We start from the raw sequence: 24,627 nt of genomic DNA, 5'->3' as shown, positions 1-24,627 counted from the left end.
GAAGATTTTGACTATTTATCAGACTCACTACAGTCTGGAAAAATGGAGCTTCTTCTTAATTTGCTATGAATGAAAGCCCAGGTCCTTGGGTTCCTCAGTTACCTGATAACAAAACCACTAGTGATACAACATTCACAGAATGAGCTGCACAAGGATTTCAGGAGCAAATAAAAGAGAAAATGGTTGAAGCCATGGAATGAATAGGAGAGAAAAGAATTAAATAGAATAATTAGTGTCATAAAAGGAATTAATTATATAAGAAAAAATTCAAATGAACATGGGCAAGTTACTTAACTTTCTGAGCCTCTTTCCTCATCTATAAAATGAGATAACTTTATAGGGTTAATGTATATTTTAAACAATGAGCATATACATACACATAAAACCCTCTTGACTATAATAACCATAATAAGCATTATATAAGTGTTTGGTGTGGATGGTGGTTCCCATATATAGCAGAATTGTGATTTTCTACCCATTTCTAATAGCTTTCTGATTTAATATTCATGTAGCATTATTATTCTCTCCCTAGAACATCTTTTTCTGCTGCTTATATATACCTTCAATAAATATTTGTCTTTAAATCTCCACTGCCTCATACCTTGCCAGAAACCTGATATGTTTGTTGAATTAAGTTCAGGGTGTAGAATATTTATTTCAATGAAAAAAAATGTGATGATCATCCCAGAGCAGCAATTTTTATTCATTTGTAGAAATAATCTTGTTATTTTAAAAGATGACAGATTTCTAAACATTGCAAATAGACCTGTGTAAAGATTTCTTAAAGGAGTTATTGGTTATATCTCTAGAGACAGAAGCTCAGAATTAACAAAGACAGGTTTGCTGCATGCATGAGTAGACTGCAGGCAGCATACAGAATTAGGCTACAATGAGAGAAGAAATGAGAGCGAGCCTAGGCTTAATTATGGAAGCACACAGTTCCTGGACTTGCCATACCCTCATGAGAGTTGCTTTCTGATTATATGAAGTCTATGGAAGCTATTCAAGATAAATGTATCAGATTGTCATATTTGTCAAAATCAATCCATTAAACATTCTAGTCACTGTAAGTAACTGGAATACACACAGAAATAGATCCATGTACTTCTGAGTGGAGGTTTCCTCTGAAGCTGTTACCACTCTCTCAGTCAGTTTCATTGTGATAAAATGCTTCAGGTTTTTGGAGAAGGCTAGTGAATAAGACTACTTTGCCCTTAATACAGTGTTCATATTACTTTACATCCTCTATGTCCAGAAAAGAAAACAAAATGAAGGCTTAAGCTTTTTCATTTTTCTTACAATTTTAGAATTTTGTCTCCTAGTCTTGTGAAAGAGGAGGCAGGTTCTGTAGGTATATCTTTGCTTTGAGAGAACTTTCCTTAAAGTGGCTTTTTTGGTCTAGCCTTGTCACTATTAATGGCATGGACTTGCTGTCAGACAAGAATAAATTCCTTCTCAGGTAACCCACTGGGACTATTAAAAGCATGTTCTAATATAGTCTGAAAAGGAAGAAATAATACAGAGTAATTTGAATTGCTGCATGAGAAACAAGGAAAATTAAGGTTTAATCAAAGAATTATTGAAATAATTATGTGTTATTTATTAATGCATCATGTATTTTAATAATCTTATCTGTTAGTTTATATGCACAAGTGAAGATTGAAAAAGAACTCTAGAAAATTACATGAATATATTCTTCCAGTGCTGTTCTAAGGTTTATTTGTGTGGCCTAGTGGATACAAAATAGAGAATAGGACTCTTTCTAACCATTTCCATAAATGCATAGTTCTTATCCCTTTTCTTAAGCGGACATATTTTTAAATATGGAAATAATAAATATGCCCATACCTATTTTGATATAAATAATTGGCTATTTTCAGAGAGAGCTATTTGATAAACAATATCTCTTTTCTATAGCTTTTTTTTTCTGCAGAGGATGCTTTTGTATTTGCAAAAGATGAAGACAAAAATGAATTTTGCAATATTAACATTAACGTTACTGATTGTAGCATTGATGATTATACTGATTGTACTGATTATAGACTATTCAACCCGTTGCTCAACAGTTTTTAGTCAATTCTATGACTTTTATTCTAGCTTAGTATATTTCATATTTTGGTTTCTAAAGTATCATACATTAAGACATAATAATACTGTTATTCTTGCATAGCATTAATAATTGTTCCACAATTGAAAGACAGTATATTTTTCTGTTTACATCTTCATCAACATCTGAGTTGCTATGCTCAAAGTTGTTCTATTAATCAATCTCTCAGCAGTTATTGAATCTCTAGTATGTACTTAATGCTAGCAGTCATAACAAGAGTTTCAAACCAGAAGGAGATAACAATCCAGTCAGAGATTATGAATAAAACAATGAATAATATAAGGCAGCTGTGGGAGAAAAATAGAAGAAGGTGCTAATTAAGCACTAAATCATATGATGCAGATTATATTCTCTACAAAATTCCAGAGAGAGGGCCACAGTGGTTAGAACAGGTCTTATCAAGGCGTGTTTTATCAATGCTTATCTTCAGCTTTATTGTGGTTGTTATTATTAATTGCTTGCAATGAGTTTAGTATTGTTTCCTATTTATTTGGCCATTTTTTTCATCCCAAATAGGGGAGGAAGTGGTAATAAAATTAGATGTAGTTTTTAAAAATTAATAATACTGGCCGGACGCAGTGGCTCACGCCTGTAATCTCAGCGCCTTGGGAAGACAAGGCGGGTGGATCACAAGGTCAGGAGATCGAGACCATCCTGGCTAACACGGTGAAACCCCGTCTCTACTAAAAATACAAAAAATTAGCCTGGCATGGTGGCACACGCCTGTAGTCCCAGCTACTAGGAAGGCTGAGGCAGGAGAATGGCGTGAACCTGGGAGGCAGAGCTTGTAGTGAGCCGAGATCATGCCACTTCACTCCAGTCTGGGCGACAGGGCGAGACTCGGTCTCAAATAATAATAATAATAATAATAATAATAATAATAAATGAGAAATCAATCCAGGGTAAAAACTGAACAAAACATTGCACCATATAGATGTGATCTGTACCACTGTGTTCTCTTCCAAATTAGACCATTCATACTTGTGTCTGTCGTTAGTTATTCACACGTGATTATTGATATTCTGTCTTACAAATGCCCACTGCCCTATTTGATTCTGTATTTCTGCTTTGTGATTAACATGCTGCTTTCCTGAGGGAAAAAGTGTCACCTATAAACCACTTTCTATTGTAACCATCCACAGTGTTTGGGTAATGAGCTCTTGTTTAGTAGAAAAGACTTGTTTGCACAATTCCAATTCCAATTTCTTACAGGAAGTGAGTGAAAATAGATATGAAAAAAGTACAATATTGTCATATTGAAACTCCCTGTTAGAAACAAATTGATGATTTAATATGAGGATATATTGGTTGCATTAAGATGTAAACCTTTTCCATTTTCTATAATTCATGACAATGTTTACATGAATAATGATTTTCTCCCAGAGGAATATTATTTTTATGTGATTATAAATAGCCTCTTGGCAGACACTGGATAAGCAGTGTGTACTGTTTTAAATGACAATATAGTATCAATTATACACAATATAAAGCAGGAAGAGAGATTGGATGACTTCCAAATGTGTCATTCAAGTGAGAATATATTTGTGAATTTAATTGTCGTGTTAAGCCTATTAAATAACAATTATTAACATGCTTCCATTTTATCCTCTATCTACAAAATATTTCAGTTTATGTTACATGCCTGTAGTTGAAAATGTGTGAAGTTTTATTATCTTTATTAAAGCACCCTGTAGAAAATTTTCTGCTTAAGTAAAACCTCAAGTTCTTTTTTCTCCTTCTGAGGTAAACTCCAAAACCAGATTTCTTTTTAATTGGCTGTATAGCTCTGCTTTACGCTTTTCATGTCTCTTTGAATTTCTTGTGAACACAGAATATTTGAATGTGTAGGAGCCAAAAAACAGAAAAAAATGAAAGACATTTTCCCACAGGTGGAAACAAAGGGGAAGGGAGGTATTACAGTTGCAACATTCCTTCCTTTTGCCAAATATCAAGTAGTATGGAAATGGTTTAACAGGGTGATTAAAAAGTGCCAAATTTATTTTATTTTCTAGGAATTAGATCTCTAAATAACAGAGAAGCAACCCTTTTTCACATGCCATGTGATAGCTTTTAAAAATTATCCCCTTGCATTTAAGGATAATGAGAAAGGAAATTTACAAAGAGCCTGGCCTAGCGTGCTAAGTGGAATTGGAGGAAAACTCAGGTAGTTCTCAAGATATTGTTCTGCTTCTACTCTTTAAGGATTTTTGAAGTTTTGGAGATTGTTTGTCAGAGATGATCATGATGACAACATGAGGACAATAAAAGTAGATGTAACACGTGTGGTACTGAGCGCTAATGGTATGTCAGGTACTGTGCTAAGTTCTAGGTATGGATCATCTTATGTATTTCTCACAAAGCCCTGTGAAGTGGGTTATAACCTCTTCAACTCAGAAATTAGGAAATTGAACCAGGGGAAATTATAGAATTTTTTCAAATGGCTATATATTTTCTCCAGGACTTAGGGAGGATTACAAATATGTTTTCAAAAACAGAGGGTCCCTGCCACTTAGGTTTTTTTTTTTTTTCCTTTTTCTTCACTCTGTTTCCTAAGTACTATAATTTAAGACAAATATATAATCACTGTTTCCCTTATAATTTAAATATGACATACACACCTAAACCTTGTCAATATAATTGACAAAGCAGATAATTGGCTGATAGCTTTTAGCTGCCTTTGTTGGTTGGTGAGTGAAAGGAATCTGGCATAGAAACCACAAGCAGAGTTGTCTGTGATCTCATACTTCACAGCACAAATGGTTTATCACCAAAATTGTTGAGAGAGTCTTGGATATGGTTTACTTTTAAATTTCGTGAGTATCCATTAAGCTGACTGTAAGGCCTGATAAAATATCATCCAGTTCCATGATTAGATTTTTAAGTGTAAATTGTATTCTTAATGGTTAGAGTGACAACAAATTGAGATGAAAGAGAACACAGAGTAAATTTATCTCTGGAGTTGTTGGTGGGTCTTAAGGTTGTTTAAAATGAAAACAACAGATTCTAGGAGTCTGGGAATTGATTTAGCAATCAACTATGCCAGCTGCTCTCTGTCAATAACCTTTTTAGTAGAATCCTAAAGTCAAACAACCAGCAAAGATAGGAGATAGGAAGCATTATTTATTTTCTATGTTTAGGTAGTTTACAAAAATGTCAAGCCTCCTATCTCTTGAGAAGCAAATTTGTTACTCTATTTATAAATTATTTTAATACATTTTGTAAATGTAATCATTTTACCTCTGGGAACCATTTTTCCTCTTATTTCTTCTCCTTTCTGGTTGCCACTCACATTCCCAAAAATCAATAATTAAATGTGACTCGATTTTCAGTCTTTTAGTGAGTCATTAATACATGTTGGATCTCTGGAAAGTAATACTGAATATAAAACCTAAACTATTACATTTTATCTTGAGAGGCTATGACATATTCAATGTACCCATATTCAGGAATATGCATTGTGAAAACTTCGTTGGTAAACAACCGCCTTATGAGAACTGATATCTCTTCTGTATTCATAGCAGGGATCGATTAAACTAAATGAATAAAGTTATTATTTATTTATTAGTGAGTCAGTATGTTAACATGTGAGAGGGGAAGGGCATGCCGAGGGATATAAATTAAGTGTGAGATTTTAGCTTGAAGTTTTACTTAAAGTTTTGTGTTTTTTCTTGAAAGTCATTCTTTTTTTTTTTTTTTTTTGGAAACGGAGTGTCACTCTGTTATGAAAGTCAGTCATTTTTAATGATATTTAATTATGGACCTAAACAATTTATACATAAATCTAATATTTTAAATATTTGCCATGAAGAAAAATGGATTTCTAATGAAATGAATGATATTTATTCTATAGCCACTTCTACCATTCAACACCTCAGAGAATAGGCATCTCTATTTTGATAAAAAATGTTAAATATTTTTGACATTGAAAAAAGATATCTCAGAAACTTGAGTTCATTATAACTTTGAATATTGCGTTACCATAACTGATGGTTGAAAATATGTGTTATTTGTATTTTAAGTTATCCTCAAATAAAACAAGGGTTAAAATGCCCCTCAATAATGTCTTCCTACTGTACTATGGAATATTACATTTAAATTGCTTTCTTTATTATTCTAAAATTATATAAACTAGAATTCTGAAACATAATATGGCAATATAATATCTATCTGTAATTAATTGAAATTGTTTTGCACTTTTCTAAAATTTTATCTTATGTTTTGTTCATTCCCTGTCCCCTATGCTCTTTTGAAAATGCCTGCAAATGCAAGCTCAAAGACAGGATACTGTTGTATAAGAGCACTGCACTGGGACTCCGCATACTTGGGTCCTAGTTGTAAGTCAGTTGGATGAATTTGGCAAGTCATCCATTTTGTTTGCGTTTCAATGTTCTCAGTGAACTCTGCTGGCGCTAAAACACTCTTCAAGTTTAACATGTGAGTGCAGAATTCATTAGGCTGAAAGATACCACAATAGATAATTGACATAGTCTTTCCACTTGTGGGGAATTATAGATATTCAGAATATATTACAAGTGCTATCTGTTAGTAGAGCTGTTTAAATAATGAAGCTATCTTTCTTCATCTTGAAGCTTTAGTTCACTTTTTCCCACTAATCATGGAAAAATGTATAACTTTCTTTGAAAGATTAGTGTTCTACTCATAAATTAGTAAACTTCCCCCAGAAAGAAAATAAATACTTTGGTCTAGAACTATAAATGATTGGGGGAAAAAAACACAAATATATAAGTTAAAGTTTCGTTATATATCTTTGGTACTATTTCACATTTTACCAAGCACTCTAAAAATACTATAATTCAGTCTGTTCACATTAAAACACTCCAGAAGCAGTAAAACAGAGTGACATTTAGAATTATTCATTTGTTTACTCACTCATTTAAGCAATAATTTTCACTTTTAATAATGCTCTTTCCTTTACTAAATATGTATTGCCTAATATGGTCCATATTTTGGCTTTAAGTTGTTTATTGTCTACTGAGGATTTAAAAAAACAAACAAACTTGTAAATAAACAAATATATTGAGAACCACAGAAGCAGTGGATAAAGCATACACTGGGTCCTCTGAGAGCATAAAGTGTTTTCAGGGGAATGGGTAGAGGGGAGTCCAAGAAGGGCTAAAAGAGCTAAGCTTTGAGGATTGACTGAAATTAGCCAAGTTCTAGGCAGTTTTATCACTGAAAATTTGAAATCCCATGTATTGAACATTTCACTGGATGATTCCATGGCAAGTTAGGACATTGCATGCTGGGTACATTAAATAGATTTATTATTTTTATTTGAGAATTTAATCCATCCACTTTGCCTCATTAATCTCTTTCCCTATCAGCTTTGGTCTTTGTACTAAAATAAAAACGCAATTCGTATTTACCTATTTACCTATATCTTCTGTCTTCACCATCTCCCGTTTTCCTTACCTATACGCAAATATGATTTTCTGTGGAGTTGATAGAAATATTGTTCAGATAACTAAAAGAAATTATTTTTAAAAAATGAAGACTTAGTAATTCTGAAAGTTTAAAAAATATCCCAGTTGGTACTCTATCTAGAACTGCAGAAATTGGTCAGCTAACATGGAGACTGGTCTTTAAGTACTGGGCCTCTTCTGTGGGATATATCAAGTCCATTCAACATCTAACTAAGGTTAAACAGAAAATGACCATGTAAAAAATGTGTGATTTTTATTTCCCTTAGGAAGTGAATACCTATAGATTTGTCAATGGTTATGAGTCATTTATGGTAACAGGTAAAATAATTGGCATTTATCTTGACTGTCCAAATAGTTGATTAAATAGGAAAATAAAATGGAGTTAAAAAATTTAATCTTATATTAGGTTTTTTTTTTTTTTGGTGAACATTTTTCTTTTTTTTATTATTATACTTTAAGTTTTAGGGTACATGTGCACATTGTGCAGGTTAGTTACATATGTATACATGTGCATGCTGGTGCGCTGCACCCACTAACTCGTCATCTAGCGTTAGGTATATCTCCCAATGCTATCCCTTCCCCCTCCCCCGACCCCACAACAGTCCCCAGAGTGTGATATTCCCCTTCCTGTGTCCATGTGATCTCATCGTTCAATTCCCACCTATGAGTGAGAATATGTGGTGTTTGGTTTTTTGTTCTTGCGATAGTTTACTGAGAATGATGATTTCCAATTTCATCCATGTCCCTACAAAGGACATGAACTCATCATTTTATATGGCTGCATAGTATTCCATGGTGTATATGTGCCACATTTTCTTAATCCAGTCTATCATTGTTGGACATTTGGGTTGGTTCCAAGTCTTTGCTATCATGAATAATGCCGCAATAAACATACGTGTGCATGTGTCTTTATAGCAGCATGATTTATAGTCCTTTGTGTATATACCCAGTAATGGGATGGCTGGGTCAAATGGTATTTCCAGTTCTAGATCCCTGAGGAATCACCACACTGACTTCCACAATGGTTGAACTAGTTTACAGTCCCACCAACAGTGTAAAAGTGTTCCTATTTCTCCACATCCTCCCCAGCACCTGTTGTTTCCTGACTTTTTAATGATTGCCATTCTAACTGGTGTGAGATGGTATCTCATTGTGGTTTTGATTTGCATTTCTCTGATGGCCAGTGATGGTGAGCATTTTTTCATGTGTTTTTGGCTGCATAAATGTCTTCTTTTGAGAAGTGTCTGTTCATGTCCTTTGCCCACTTTTTGATGGGGTTGTTTTTTTCTTGTAAATTTGTTTGAGTTCATTGTAGATTCTGGATATTAGCCCTTTGTCAGATGAGTAGGTTGCGAAAATTTTCTCCCATTTTGTAGTTGCCTGTTCACTCTGATGGTAGTTTCTTTCGCTGTGCAGAAGCTCTTTAGTTTAATTAGATCCCATTTGTCAATTTTGGCTTTTGTTGCCATTGCTTTTGGTGTTTTAGACATGAAGTCCTTGCCCATGCCTATGTCCTGAATGGTAATGCCTAGGTTTTCTTCTAGGGTTTTTATGGTTTTAGGTCTAACGTTTAAATCTTTAATCCATCTTGAATTGATTTTTGTATAAGGTGTAAGGAAGGCATCCAGTTTCAGCTTTCTACATATGGCTAGCCAGTTTTCCCAGCACCATTTATTAAATAGGGAATCCTTTCTCCATTGCTTGTTTTTCTCAGGTTTGTCAAAGATCAGATAGTTATAGATATGCGGCGTTATTTCTAAGGGCTCTGTTCTGTTCCATTGATCTATATCACTGTTTTGGTACCAGTACCATGCTGTTTTGGTTACTGTAGCCTTGTAGTATAGTTTGAAGTCAGGTAGTGTGATGCCTCCAGCTTTGTTCTTTTGGCTTAGGATTGACTTGGCGATGTGGGCTCTTTTTTGGTTCCATATGAACTTTAAAGTAGTTTTTTCCAATTCTGTGAAGAAAGTCATTGGTAGCTTGATGGGGATGGCATTGAATCTGCAAATTACCTTGGGCAGTATGGCCATTTTCACGATATTGATTCTTCCTACCCATGAGCATGGAATGTTCTTCCAGTTGTTTGTATCCTCTTTTATTTCATTGAGCAGTGGTTTGTAGTTCTCCTTGAAGAGGTCCTTCACATCCCTTGTAAGTTGGATTCCTAGGTATTTTATTCTCTTTGAAGCACTTGTGAATGGGAGTTCACTCATGATTTGGCTCTCTGTTTGTCTGTTGTTGGTGTATAAGAATTATTGTGATTTTTGTACATTGATTTTGTATCCTGAGACTTTGCTGAAGTTGCTTATCAGCTTAAGCAGATTTTGGGCTGAGACAATGGGGTTTTCTAGATATACAATCATGTCATCTGCAAACACGGACAATTTGACTTCCTCTTTTCCTAATTGAATACCATTTATTTCCTTCTCCTGCCTAATTGCCCTGGCCAGAACTTCCAACACTATGTTGAACAGGAGTGGTGAGAGAGGGCATCCCTGTCTTGTGCCAGTTTTCAAAGGGAATGCTTCCAGTTTTTGCCCATTCAGTATGATATTGGCTGTGGGTTTGTCATAGATAGCTCTTATTATTTTGAAATACGGCCCATCAATACCTAATTTATTGAGAGTTTTTAGCATGAAGGGTTGCTGAATTTCATTGAAGGCTTTTTCTGCATCTATTGAGATAATCATGTGGTTTTTGTCTTTGGCTCTGTTTATATGCTGGATTACATTTATTGATTTGCATATATTGAACCAGCCTTGCATCCCAGGGATGAAGCCCACTTGATCATGGTGGATAAGCTTTTTGATGTGCTGCTGGATTCGTTTTGCCAGTATTTTTTTGAGGATTTTTGCATGAATGTTCATCAAGGATATTGGTCTAAAATTCTCTTTTTTGTTGTGTCTCTGCCTGGCTTTGGTATCAGAATGATGCTGGCCTCATAAAATGAGTTAGGGAGGATTCCCTCTTTTTCTATTGATTGGAATAGTTTCAGAAGGAATGGTACCAGTTCCTCCTTGTACCTCTGGTAGAATTCGGCTGTGAATCCATCTGGTCCTGGACTCTTTTTGGTTGGTAAGCTATTGATTAGTGCCACAATTTCAGATCCTGTTATTGGTCTATTCAGAGATTCAACTTCTTCCTGGTTTAGTCTTGGGAGAGTGTATGTGTCAAGGAATTTATCCATTTCTTCTAGATTTTCTAGTTTATTTGCGTAGAGGTGTTTGTAGTATTCTTTGATGGTAGTTTGTATTTCTGTGGGATCGGTGGTGATATCCCCTTTATCATTTTTTATTGCGTCTATTTGATTCTTCTCTCTTTTTTTCTTTATTAGTCTTGCTAGTGGTCTATCAATTTTGTTGATCCTTTCAAAAAACCAGCTCCTGGATTCATTAATTTTTTGAAGGGTTTTTTGTGTCTCTATTTCCTTCAGTTCTGCTCTGATTTTAGTTATTTCTTGCCTTCTGCTAGCTTTTGAATATGTTTGCTCTTGCTTTTCTAGTTCTTTTAATTGTGATGTTAGGGTGTCAATTTTGGATCTTTCCTGCTTTCTCTTGTGGGCATTTAGTGCTATAAATTTCCCTCTACACACTGCTTTGAATGCGTCCCAGAGATTCTGGTATGTTGTGTCTTTGTTCTCGTTGGTTTCAAAGAACATCTTTATTTCTGCCTTCATTTCGTTATGTACCCAGTAGTCATTCAGGAGCAGGTTGTTCAGTTTCCATGTAGTTGAGCAGTTTTGAGTGAGATTCTTTTTTTTTTTTTGAGACGGAGTCTCGCTCTGTCGCCCAGGCTGGAGTGCAGTGGCACGATCTCGGCTCACTGCAAGCTCCGCCTCCCGGGTTCACGCCATTCTCCTGCCTCAGCCTCCCGAGTAGCTGGGACTACAGGCACCCACTACCACGCCCGGCTAATTTTTTGTATTTTTAGTAGAGATGGGGTTTCACCGTGTTAGCCAGGATGGTCTCGATCTCCTGATCTCGTGATCCGCCCGCCTCGGCCTCCCAAAGTGCTGGGATTACAGGCATGAGCCACCGCGCCCAGCCTTGAGTGAGATTCTTAATCCTGAGTTCTAGTTTGATTGCACTGTGGTCTGAGAGACAGTTTGTTATAATTTCTGTTTTTTTACATTTGCTGAGGAGAGCTTTACTTCCAACTATGTGGTCAATTTTGGAATAGGTGTGGTGTGGTGCTGAAAAAAATGTATATTCTGTTGATTTGGGGTGGAGAGTTCTTTAGATGTGTATTAGGTCGGCTTGGTGCAGAGCTGAGTTCAATTCCTGGGTATCCTTGTTGACTTTCTGTCTCGTTGATCTGTCTAATGTTGACAGTGGGGTGTTAAAGTCTCCCATTATTAATGTGTGGGAGTCTAAGTCTCTTTGTAGGTCACTCAGGACTTGCTTTATGAATCTTGGTGCTCCTGTATTGGGTGCATATATATTTAGGATAGTTAGCTCCCTTTACGATTATGTAATGGCCTTCTTTGTCTCTTTTGATCTTTGTTGGTTTAAAGTCTGTTTTATCAGAGACTAGGATTGCAACCCCTGCCTTTTTTTGTTTTCCATTTGCTTGGTAGATCTTCCTCCATCCTTTTATTTTGAGCCTATGTGTGTCTCTGCACATGAGATGGGTTTCCTGAATACAGCACACTGATGGGTCTTGACTCTTTATCCAATTTGACAGTCTGTGTCTTTTAATTGGAGCATTTAGTCCATTTACCTTTAAAGTTAATATTGTTATGTGTGAATTTGATCCTGTCATTATGTTGTTAGCTGGTTATTTTGCTCGTTAGCTGATGCAGTTTCTTCCTAGTCTCGATGGTCTTTACATTTTGGCATGATTTTGCAGTGGCTGGTACTGGTTGTTCCTTTCCATATTTAGCACTTCCTTCAGGAGCTCTTTTAGGGCAGGCCTGGTGGTGACAAAATCTCTCAGCATTTGCTTGTCTGTAAAGTATTTTATTTCTCGTTCGCTTATGAAGCTTAGTTTGGCTGGATATGAAATTCTGGGTTGAAAATTCTTTTCTTTAAGAATGTTGAATATTGGCCCCTACTCTCTTCTGGCTTGTAGGGTTTCTGCTGAGAGATCCGCTGTTAGTCTGATGGGCTTCCCTTTGAGGGTAACCCGACCTTTCTGTCTGGCTGCCCTTAACATTTTTTCCTTCATTTCAACTTTGGTGAATCTGACAATTATGTGTCTTGGAGTTGCTCTTCTTGAGGAGTATCTTTGTGGCATTCTCTGTATTTCCTGAATCTGAACGTTGGCCTGCCTTGCTAGATTGGGGAAGTTCTCCTGGATAATATCCTGCAGTGTGTTTTCCAACTTGGTTCCATTCTCCCCATCACTTTCAGGTACACCAATCAGACGTAGATTTGGTCTTTTCACATAGTCCCATATTTCTTGGAGGCTTTGCTCATTTCTTTTTATTCTTTTTTCTCTAAACTTCCCTTCTCGCTTCATTTCATTCATTTCATCTTCCATTGCTGATACCCTTTCTTCCAGTTGATCGCATCGGCTCCTGAGGCTTCTGCATTCTTCATGTAGTTCTCAAGCCTTGGTTTTCAGCTCCATCAGCTCCTTTAAGCACTTCTCTGTATTGGTTATTCTAGTTATACATTCGTCTAAATTTTTTTCAAAGTTTTCAACTTCTTTGCGTTTGGTTTGAATGTCCTCCTATAGCTCAGAGTAATTTGATCGTCTGAAGCCTTCTTCTCTCAGCTCGTCAAAGTCATTCTCCATCCAGCTTTGTTCCGTTGCTGGTGAGGAACTGCGTTCCTTTGGAGGAGGAGAGGCACTCTGCTTTTTAGAGTTTCCGGTTTTTCTGTTCTATTTTTTCCCCATCTTTGTGGTTTTATCTACTTTTGGTCTTTGATGATGGTGATGTACAGATGGGTTTTTGGTGTGGATGTCCTTTCTGTTTGTTAGTTTTCCTTCTAACAGACAGGACCCTCAGCTGCAGGTCTGTTGGAATACCCTGCCGTGTGAGGTGTCAGTGTGCCCCTGCTGGGGGCGTGCCTCCCAGTTAGGCTGCTCAGGGGTCAGGGGTCAGGGACCCACTTGAGTAGGCAGTCTGCCCGTTCTCAGATCTCCAGCTGCGTGCTGGGAGAGCCACTGCTCTCTTCAAAGCTGTCAGACAGGGACATTTAAGTCTGCAGAGGTTACTGCGGTCTTTTTGTTTGTCTGTGCCCTGCCCCCAGAGGTGGAGCCTACAGTGGCAGGCAGGCCTCCTTGAGCTGTGGTGGGCTCCACCCAGTTCGAGCTTCCCGGTGCTTTGTTTACCTAATCAAGCCTGGGCAATGGCGGGCGCCCCTCCCCCAGCCGGGCGCCCCTCCCCCAGCCTCGCTGCCGCCCTGCAGTTTGATCTCAGACTGCTGTGCTAGCAATCGGCGAGACTCCGTGGGCGTAGTACCTTCCCAGCCAGGTGCGGGATATAATCTCGTGGTTCGCGGTTTTTTAAGCCGGACGGAAAAGCTCAGTATTCCGGTGGGAGTGACCAGATTTTCCAGGTGCCGCCCATCACCCCTTTCTTTGACTAGGAAAGGGAACTCCCTGACCCCTTGCGCTTCCCGAGTGAGGCAATGCCTCGCCCTGGTTCGGCTTGCGCATGGTGCGCGCACCCACTGACCTGCGCCCACTGTCTGGCATTCCCTAGTGAGATGAACCCGGTACCTCAGATGGAAATGCAGAAAACCCGTCTTCTGCGTCGCTCACGCTGGGAGCTGTAGACCGGAGCTGTTCCTATTCGGCCATCTTGGCTCATATTAGGTTTGTTCTCAATGCATGACCTTTGTTAGACTATTTATCCTTCCAAAGACCATTTTTTGTCTATCTTAAAAATTAGGGTATTAGAATGGCTGATTTCAAAAGTCTTTTACATTCTTAAACTCTATGATTCTATGCATCTATTTTTGTTATATCCCAAACATCAGGTATTCTGTCACAGACAGGGTACAAGGATAAATGGAACAATGATATGATCTGAATTTATCATATTTCCTTTCTTTAGTTGGCCATTCCATGGAAAATTATTTCCACTTCATAAATTGGAGGTGAGAAAGAAAAAAACACTAATATTACCTTTATCATTTTTAATCAAAAGAATGCATGAAATATGTATTTGGCTGCTATTCTTGCTTTCCATCAAAGTGAATACGAAAATATGTAATAACATGTGGAAATATATTAGGGAAGCTTTTAATCAGGAAGCAAAGAAACCGTTCCAGTGGAAACATTTTGGCCTGGAGGACGTCCTTTGATCTAAGAAGTTTAAGCTGTTGGTGTTTTAAACACCTTATAGTAGGGTCACATAGCCAATTCATTTGCTTAAAACTTTTCTAAAATTGTGAAAAAAAACCCTTGAGAGTTAATTAACAATAAGATGTATTATTGGGATAACCAAATAAGCCATCTCTGGCTTCTTCACTGGTGATCTTCTATACAAGTACTCCAGCAAAGTGAAAACTATATAATGCAAGAGGCGATAAAGACTAAGCAAATGAGTTCATAAGTTGCTGGGTGAATGGAAAATTTTCTGCCCTTATTATGGCACTGTACTTGTTTGTTCCCAGATACTCAAGTCAAATTATAAAAGTCATCATCCTTGATGTATTTTTCTCACTTGCCACATCAAATTCATTAAGTCTTATTAGGTCTACTTTAAAACGTACTGTGAATTTATCCACTTCTCTACAATTTCTGATTTTCATTGACCATACATTTAAGATCACTACCCATTACTCCGAAAGTCATTCCTTATAATATTTCCCTGATAAACTTTTATAGGGTACTCAATTCCTTTTAACTTATTTAGTTGCTATTTTTTTGTCTCTGCTCACTGGAGTCTCCATGAATTCGGGGATTTTTTTCTATATTGTTCACTGCTATAACTCCATGTCCTAGAAAAGGGTCTGGTACTGAGTAGGCACTCAATAAGTATTTCTTGCATGAATGAATGAGTTTACACTACTCCTATGTAGTCCAAGCCAGCTTGGGTTATTTCAGTAGTCTCCAGCTGATCTGATACAGCTAATATCCTTTTCTTTACAACATTATTTTTGTTCACACAGCAGCCAGTGATCTTTTAAAATCCTATCATGCTAAAGCAGTCCAAAGGCTTACTATTGCCCTTAGGACAAATCCAAAGTCACATGAGCAGCCTAAAATGTTCTACTTGTGTTCATGTGATTTGCACAAAACTCCATATAGTTTAGTGGGGTCCTGCTCTTCCTTTACTATCCAGTTTAGCATAGTCTCTTTCTCCAGTCATTCTCTGCCTCACTGCTCTATGCTTGCCATTCATTTATGAAATCTGAAATATTGTCTTGCTTTTGTATCTCCCATCTCCTTCCATCACTAGTGTAAGCTCCATGATATGGCCCTATCTTCACCATTGTCCCTCAGTAATTTCATTTGTACTATTATCTCCACAAACACTCACAACATCCCAGCCAACACAGATGTTATTATTCTTATTTTACCTTGAAACAACAGACCTAAGTTAGGTGATAACTGCCTGTTTCCTGTCTGTCCCCTCAGAAGACCAAGTCTCTTCAAGGCACTTTTACGTATCTTGTCCATCATATACATTATTGTATCCTCAGAGGAAGTCCTATATATGTTGTATGTTAATGACTCAAGAAATACATACTAATAAAAGAAGAGAAAATAGAAAAATATACACACTAAAAGATTTAATAAATAAAAGAATAAGGGTACGGAATAGACATCTGAAATCCCAGTCCCTAGACCTGTGCAACATACCATATCCAGAACAAAAGGCTTAGCATCATAAATTTTAAAAGTGCCTCTTTAATATTAAAGATGAACCTTTGTCGTTAAGCCTTTGCCACTAACTGAAAGAGCAAATTATTAGTTGTAGAAAATTGAGAGTCTGAAAAAGTACTGAGCTCATACTGTTCTGGAACAGAACAAGGCAGAAGTTGTAGTGCTGAGAATGTTTTTGTTTTCTTTCTTCCTTCCTTCCTTATTTTCTCATTGAATCTCTGTCTCTCTATGCATCTGCCTTCTCTGTCTGTGTTTTCCATTCTCTGCCTTTCTCTCTTGTCCTCTGGCTCTGGCTCTGGCTCACTGGCTCTGTCTTTGTTTTTTCATCCAGGTCTCTTTCACACTGCTGTATCTTTCTTTGTATAGGACTTTATGGTTGCCTTGGGGTTGAGAAGCCCCTGGAAGGAAGAAAAGAAATGCAAAGTACAGTGGTGACATTTAGCAACACACAAATGGAAGGTATAAGGATGTCAGTTTGAAGTAAAAACATCCTGTGCCTGCCCACCTCACACAAACTCCTGAACTTCTTCAGATTATTCCCAGTTGGAGAGGTCTTTGTTTAATAGGCAAATTTGAACATCTCTGATTATTATATGAGTGGCAATTCAATTATTTTTAATAGATGGGGTTGGGAAAGGGAGGAGTGGTTAGCACCCCATATCTCTAGGGTCTCCTCTTTCCATCCCTAAGTGGTCCAAAAGTACAAGACAGAAGCAAGTGATAGTAAGGAAGCATGAAGGTCAAGGTGTCCCTATTAACACACAACCTTAGCACAATCACATGTCTCAGCCTAAAATATAAAACCATCTTTTCATTTAATTTTAGTATTTGTTAAATTCCAAACTTTCAAAATATTCCACATCTTACAAAAGTAGTCTAGGAAACTTATACCAATACATAAGTAATATTATTGCTTTAATAAACTTGACTATCATTTCCTTATTAAACTCACATCTTCTCACTTTACTTTTAGTCATAGATTTACAAATGCCTTCTGTGAACCTGAAAGAACAAATTGACACAGGGATTTGTAATGATTTCATATATTGTGTGTTTTTAATGTAAAGGAATTTTAACTCAATGGTTACTTGGAGGTCCTCATACCTTTCCAGTCCCAGGATTTATTGCCATTCATTGTTTGCAGGATTGGGGTCCTTCCAAAATGTTCAGAGTTCTCTGGATGTAACTCTCCATACTTCCAGGAAAATCCAATGAGGGTCTATGACATAAAATCTCTATTAGATGTTAGAGAAAAAAACAGCCTTAACATTTGTTACAAGACAGAGGGAGTAGGCTTCAGTTGTTCAGAAATGGTTTTCAATCAGGGAATCTCATTCATAAAGAAACTAGATAGATTAAACTTCAGTGTAGTGAATTGCTTTTTTCCATCATGCAATCATAATTCAGCTCATAGCCTCCTACCTTGACAAGATTTTTAGTAATCTCGTTCATCATTTCTAGGAAAGTAAAGAAAACATCAGTAACTTAGATCATTAGAATGAATGCACACTGTACACTAGCCCCAAAAGAATTTGACTAAATCAAAAACAACCAAATTGACTCGTATGGAAAAGAACTCAGAACAATAAAGTATTAGCAATTTGCCAACCTACCATTCAGGTATTATGGAAATAAGCCAGCCCAAATCACTCAAGGAACAGAAATGAAGCCAATTTACTGTGTTTGAATGTCAGAGGGATTTTCAGGTAATAGCTTGTAAAATGAAGGGCACCTTTAGAGTTCGAATGTAAATTTCAACAGCCTAAATCTTTCCTTCAGAGAATAACAATCTTCAGGAATTCCAAAAGAATATATTCCTAATAAAATTATAAGCCTCTTTTCTGCAAATGAGTTCTGCTATTTCTGTCATGTTCAATTTTCTTTGTTTTTGTTTTTCTTCAAAAGTCAGCTTCAAATCTTCTTGTGAAATTAGATGGGATTTAAATTGTAAATACATTATCGGGAAAAGAATTAATATTTTGAGTATCTGCCATGCACTGGGTGCTTCATCACTTAATCTCTATAACACCCCTACAACTATCCACATTTTATAAACACCTTAACTGAAGCTTGGAGATGTTATGAGATTTTCAAATGTACACAGCTTCTAAGTGACAGATCTGAAGCTATCGCTTAACACCCATGTGACTCCTAAGCATGCAGTCTTTATACTAAACAACTCTGATTTTGTTGTAGAGCTGTATTATAAATATAATATTACATTTAATATAATTCATTATGTATTATTATATATGTTATATAATGTATTCATTCACCTAACAAAACGATTTGTGATTTCAATAAGATTCTCTGACATTACTGATTATATGAGTCAGGACCAAAGTCGTGTGTCATGTTCAAGTATGACCCATCTGATTTGTTTTGGTGCACCCTATCACAACAAAAACTTGTCCTGAGTTAGTAATTCCATGCCAGGGCTAGTATCACTGTCACCATGGAGACAGGCAGCCAGCTGGCTTCTCCTTTCTTTTTTTAATTTTTTTTTGCTTGTGGTCCTACTTTCCCATTGTACCCATTGTGTCCACTGCCTTACAACCATGCTATCAGCCATGTTAGAGAGCAGAATAAAAAGAGCATTATAGTTGTGCAGAATTTCTGATATCAACTGCATATTGCACTTTATGCTGCAGAAGCACCAGTTTGTGTGTTTTAATAAATATATATATATTGGCATCCAGGCTTTTTTTTTTTTTTTAATTTACCACATACCTTCCACCTGGAATCCCTCCGTCTTCCCCATCCTTCCTTACCTGGCAGGCTCCTTTTAGGCTGTTAACTTACTCTCTTTCAAGACTCTTTCTGCAGTATATCCTTTGTATATACGATTTTCCTTCAACACACTATCATGTAATGATCTGTCTAGAGGTCTGTTTCAGCCAGTATGTTGGGAACTTCTTGAAGGCAGGGTTGGGGTTTAATAATTCTTCGGTGCTGGTATATAATAAGTATGCAATAAAGTTGTTTTAAATAAAATAATAACTTTATATTTCCTTCAGATAAATCTAAATATAGGTAATAGTGTAAATTATGTGAAATTTACAGGGAAATAATTTTATATATAGTATAATAAGTTCCTCAATACCTCAACAAGACTATAAAAGACTATAATTATACACCCACTACTATTCACCGAGGTATATGACAGGGTAGAAAGCAGCTGAGACTCAACAGGCACCATTCTATGAAGATATCGATCTATCTTAGTATTTAGAAACAATTGATGTATATTTATGGACACTCATATTTTAAAAGTTTGGTCATTTAACTGACTCCTTCTTTGTCCTTGTAGCTTATTTTCAAAGCTACAAAATACCACCGTACCTTAGAATTATTTTTCAAGAATGGCCCTCAAACAAGATTGGGGAATAGATCTTTCCAAGTATATATCCCTTTGACCCACTGAGAAAGTAGAAACCTAGAGTAGAGGCTTCACTCCTCTGTCCCTGGTCAGCTATAGTCATGGACTCCTGATAGATGACCCTTCCGTTAGGCATAGGCAATCTGAGAGGAACTTTAAGAATTGCAACTTGGGAACCTGCATTGAAATCCAGTTCCACTTATTAGCAGCTGAGAAGCCTAAACTCTGGTTAACCTCAGTTTTAAAAACTATAAAATGAGACTAATATGCACATCCCAAAGAGCTTGTGAAGATTCAATGACTTAATGCAGGAAAACCATTTGGATCATTCTTGGCACATAGTAAACACTATATAATTGTTAGCTAGGGAAAGAAAGATAATGTGGATCAACCTTCTTTTTAGTGTTCCCAGCCTTATTTTTTCTTTGCTAATGAAAAAATAAACTTCCATGTTATATTATGTTTAAGTCAATCTTTACTTCCATAATGAAAGAAATTAACAATATTATGAATGGATATTTTTCTAGGCATATGGCCTGTAAGTTATGAAACAGTATGTTTGGCTTCTATACATACTTAAACATGCTCAGTAATCAACCTGTATGGGTGTAACAGCTACAAGAACCATATATGATGAACAGAGCTCCATGTGGCATGAGGGCCTAGGCCTGAAATGTGGTGTTTGTGCAACTCTAATTACTTTGCTTGATAAACCATATTACACCATAGATAACTAATTTTGGTGAATTCTAAAAAAGGAAAACTTTCAGTAAGGCAGGTCTGCTGACATTTCATAATATCTAGTTGTCAGTGAGATTTTAGAAGGTACACATGCCCATGTTGCATGTTGATTTCTGGATAAAAAACACACAGCAGAAGTTTATGGAATGAAAAGTAGTGATAAAATGTTTTGCAAGCAATTTATATGGGATCATATGATAGCTAATGTTGAGAGTTCATGGCCTGGATGGTATTGGTTAATTAAAGAAATCACTTGGGATAAAGAAGTACTTGGAAATGATTGTGGGTTTTCTTTCTTTCTCTCTCTCTCTTTTTTTTTTGCAGTTCATAATAAGCTCAGACAGAGACTTGAGAGAAGCTTTCAAAGTTCTATAAAACTGAATATATTTTCTCTTTGGCTCATTATTTACTTAACTACAGGTCATTTATTATGGCAGGGAAAAATGTATCTGTTCAATATCAAAAGGCCTATGAATTTCAACCTTCTTTTATTGCTTATATTATATTATTTGAGAATTTTTAGTTAAATGGAAAAAATAGTGATTAATTTTATATTAAGATTCCCCCTCAGCTTCTGAGATTTTAGTTTCCATAATTTAGTGTGTATATTAAAAATAAATTGCTTAATTTGAGTACATGTACATTTTCCATTAATGAAGTCCAGTAGATATATTCAACATTGCATATCCATCTATGGAAAATAATATATTCAGAAATGGCTCTGAAGATAACTGAATCCGTGAAGGTGTCTTCTTAAAGATCTCCCTTAATAATAGCTTTCTTTTTGCATAATAATATGATTTATACTTGGCTTAGTATTATGAATTATGCATGTAGGGGACAGATCTAGCTTTTTAGTTGTGGATATTAGATTTGTTAATACTTTTTTTTTTTTCCAATTCCTACTTCTACATTGTATAGGACAAAGCCCAGCCATTCCACCTCCGTTACCGACAGAACAAGCTTCCAGACCCACTCCGGCATCACCTGCCCTTGAAGGCAAGTACTTTTTTTTTTCTTAAAGATCTCTATTGTAGATAAAATAGAATGTAGAGGAACAACAACAACAAAAATAGTCACAAAGAACCAGCAAAATCCAATATTTTCTTAAATACTTTTAGTATGTCTAAACTATACTTTTCCTAAAATTGCAATTTGCTTCTTTTAGAAAACCAAAAATGTCCCCTTAAGATTCTATATTGGTGACCCTCAGCTTCCAGAAGGATGCCCACTCTAGCACTTTGGGAATCAAGCAAAAAAATACAGGGACAAATAGATAAGGCTATGCCTTGCAACTCTTGGAGTTTTACCACAACTTGATCAATTTAGTCTCTGAAGAGGCTGGTGCCAGAGTTGCTGTGTTTGAATCTGAGCTCCACCTTTTCCTAGCTTTGTAAATTTGGAAAGTTATTTAAATTAACTCTTCATGAGTTTTGCCATCTCTAAGATGATATAAGCAGAGCACTGATCTCCTAGCATTATTGTGAGGATTGAAATATATATACACACACACTCACACACACACAAATACTGTTTTATGTATATGTATAGTTTATAAGTACTATATACAACTGGTGGTTAATACTACTAATAATTCTTGAAAATATGATGTCTCAAGATCAGCATTGTAATAAATTTTGCTGGAACGTTAAAGTCATTTCTTTAAGTCTTCATTCATTTCTTAAACTTTTATTAAATCCCAAACATGGGATCATTTCAGATATTGTCCAAAATACTGGGGATTCAGAGATGAATAGAAAACAGTTCCTTCTCTGTCAAGACTCAATTTGCCTATATAAAACACCAGTAATTAAAGCTAAAACATCATTAATTTTTTACAACAGTACAAATGGAGGTCTTCCTCAGATCACAGCCACCCTAGAAAGGGGTAGAAACCCCTAGCTCAGTCCCACATTGGAAAGGATCTTCTGTGTGCAATGTGGACACTCCAGCCTGCTTGTTCAAGATCTTCCCACTCAGCTCAACAACTTCCCATTGGCTTTGGCCATCCCTTGAGACTAAGTGATGACACTCATGAGGATTCATCCAGGAAGAAGTTACTATTGTATATCACTTACCTAGAGAGTAAACAAGTGATTTAGAAACAACCAGTCCAAAAAAAAAAACAGAAAGAAAGAAAATAGACCAAAAAAATCAGAATTACATTTCTTTTGGCATTTGGACTATAATAGTTCACATGACTTAAGAGAATTTGACACAAAACTATCTCACTCACCAAAATGTTCATTGGACAAGACAACACCTATAAATAATAGCGTTGCCTTAATTTTTCATGGGATTCTAATTCTGTTGTTGTTTCCAGATGGACATAAAGCAACGAATTCAGATTTCCCAACTTGAGGGAGACTTTGATAGTCAGATTATTCAAGTGTTTGATGCCAAGTTATCTCCTAGCAGAGGCTCATAAAACACCAAGTAGCAAATATGTTGCTTAGCAATCTGTCACTTGGAAAAGGATGTGTCATTTGTTAAGTAGGACGCTTAGGTTCTGTTATTGTATTTATTTATTTATTTATTTATTTTTTATTTTTTATTTTTTTTTCTTGAGACGGAGTCTCGCTCTGCTGCCCAGGCTGGAAGTGCAGTGGCACCATCTCGGCTCACTGCAAGCTCCACCTCCCGGGTTCACGCCATTCTCCTGCCTCAGCCTCCCGAGTAGCTGGGACTACAGGCGCCCGCCACCATGCCTGGCTAATTTTTTGTATTTTTAGTAGAGACGGGGTTTCACTGTGTTAGCCAGGATGGTCTCAATCTCCTGACCTCGTGATCTACCCTCCTTGGCCTCCCAAAGTGCTGGGATTACAGGCATGAGCTCCTGTTATTTTATTTAAAGAGCAATGTAATTTGACAGTTCATCCCAGAACCTAGTAATAGGCTGTGGTGAATAAAATAACAAGGTTTGAGGATCACAAGCCTTTGTCAGTGTCTTCTCTGAAAGCTCGAAGGCTGCTAACCCTGAGCAGCTCGGGGAGTCTATATTATCAGGCAATGCTGAGATCATGGGCTTTGTCAGGGCTTGCAGATGTGCTGCCTATGACTTCATTAACATAATTGATTAGGAGCTAGGACATATTTAGTATTAATCAGGCTGTTTTTAGTGAGGCTGATTATGCCAGTCCTCTTGATGCACTATTTTAGTCTGGAACTTCCTTAGAACCAAGCTGCAAAAAGAAAAAAAAAAAAATAAAGGCTTTATGTAAAAAGGAGGAACTTTCATGTGGCACTAAAGTATGCTATTATATTTGAGGAATACAATTATAACAGGTCAAAATGTAGGAGAATGTACATATTTCAATTTTAATGTTTTTTAAAAGTAGAGCTCATATAGAGACTAGATTACTAAATTTGTTCACAGGAGACTAGAAACAAATAAAACTTCATTAGTAGAAATCTAAAAAAAATGTGGCTCTGTTTATGGGTAAAAGAATACTACAAATCTGTAAAGCCAATACTACACATCTTTAAAGCCCATAAAAGCCTTCTTTGTGCTTTCATAGCATTTAAGAAACAAAACTTCCACAGTACTTACTTTGTTCTGGGAAGTATCTGTGTACTTCTTGTCTCAGTCCACTTATTTAGTGCCTTGAAACTGGTCTTGCCTTTCTTGGATTTCTGTGTTGTCCCCACATTGCATGCTTTGTCTGCCATAATGAAGTTTTTATTACTTTGAATTTTTTGATACAAAGGGACTAATTCTATATTAAATCATTTATTTCCTTTGACTCTTATTTTATGTTTTAGAATTTGTGTGGCCAGGAAAAATTGGCTACAATAGGTTTTGAAAAGATCTTGTACAATAACCACTTCACATCATCATTGTGGTCATTGTTGTAAATTTGTATTTAATTATGGATATAACTGAAACTAATTTAAAATGAACCTAATGTAAATATAATATTAATTCTCATCTTTTAAGCAATTTTGAATTCCCATGTCTATTGGGAGCTCTTACTAGGGCTGAAACGCCTACAAGTTCAAAGGGACACTGTAGTTATCCATTTCTTTCAAAAATGGGGCTGACTTATGTGAGGTTTTTCCTCAAATCAAATAGTATCTTATAATATTAACATTATAGGTGATTTTAGCTCTTAGCATGAAAGGTCCTTTATCATCAAATGTTTTTCAGCATCTCTGCTAACCTCTTACCTCAA

At 36.3% G+C, this 24,627-nt stretch overlaps 1 protein-coding gene across 2 annotated transcripts in view; it reads left to right on the top strand.

The window, feature by feature from the left end:
• The window catches only part of TRDN (triadin), a 416,769-nt gene that overhangs the window by 150,253 nt on the left and 241,889 nt on the right, over positions 1–24,627 (top strand). For both annotated transcript variants that reach the window (XM_055114092.2, XM_057302585.2), the window contains exon 10: positions 21,377–21,454. In XM_055114092.2, coding sequence (XP_054970067.1) covers positions 21,377–21,454 — 78 coding nt within the window. The remainder of the gene's footprint in view (positions 1–21,376; positions 21,455–24,627) is intronic.

Source organism: Pan paniscus, chromosome 5 (assembly GCF_029289425.2).
Source record: "Pan paniscus chromosome 5, NHGRI_mPanPan1-v2.0_pri, whole genome shotgun sequence".
Lineage (NCBI taxonomy): Eukaryota > Metazoa > Chordata > Mammalia > Primates > Hominidae > Pan > Pan paniscus.
The sequence above is the reverse complement of the archived record's forward strand: the minus strand, read 5'-3'. Positions and strand labels throughout refer to the sequence as shown.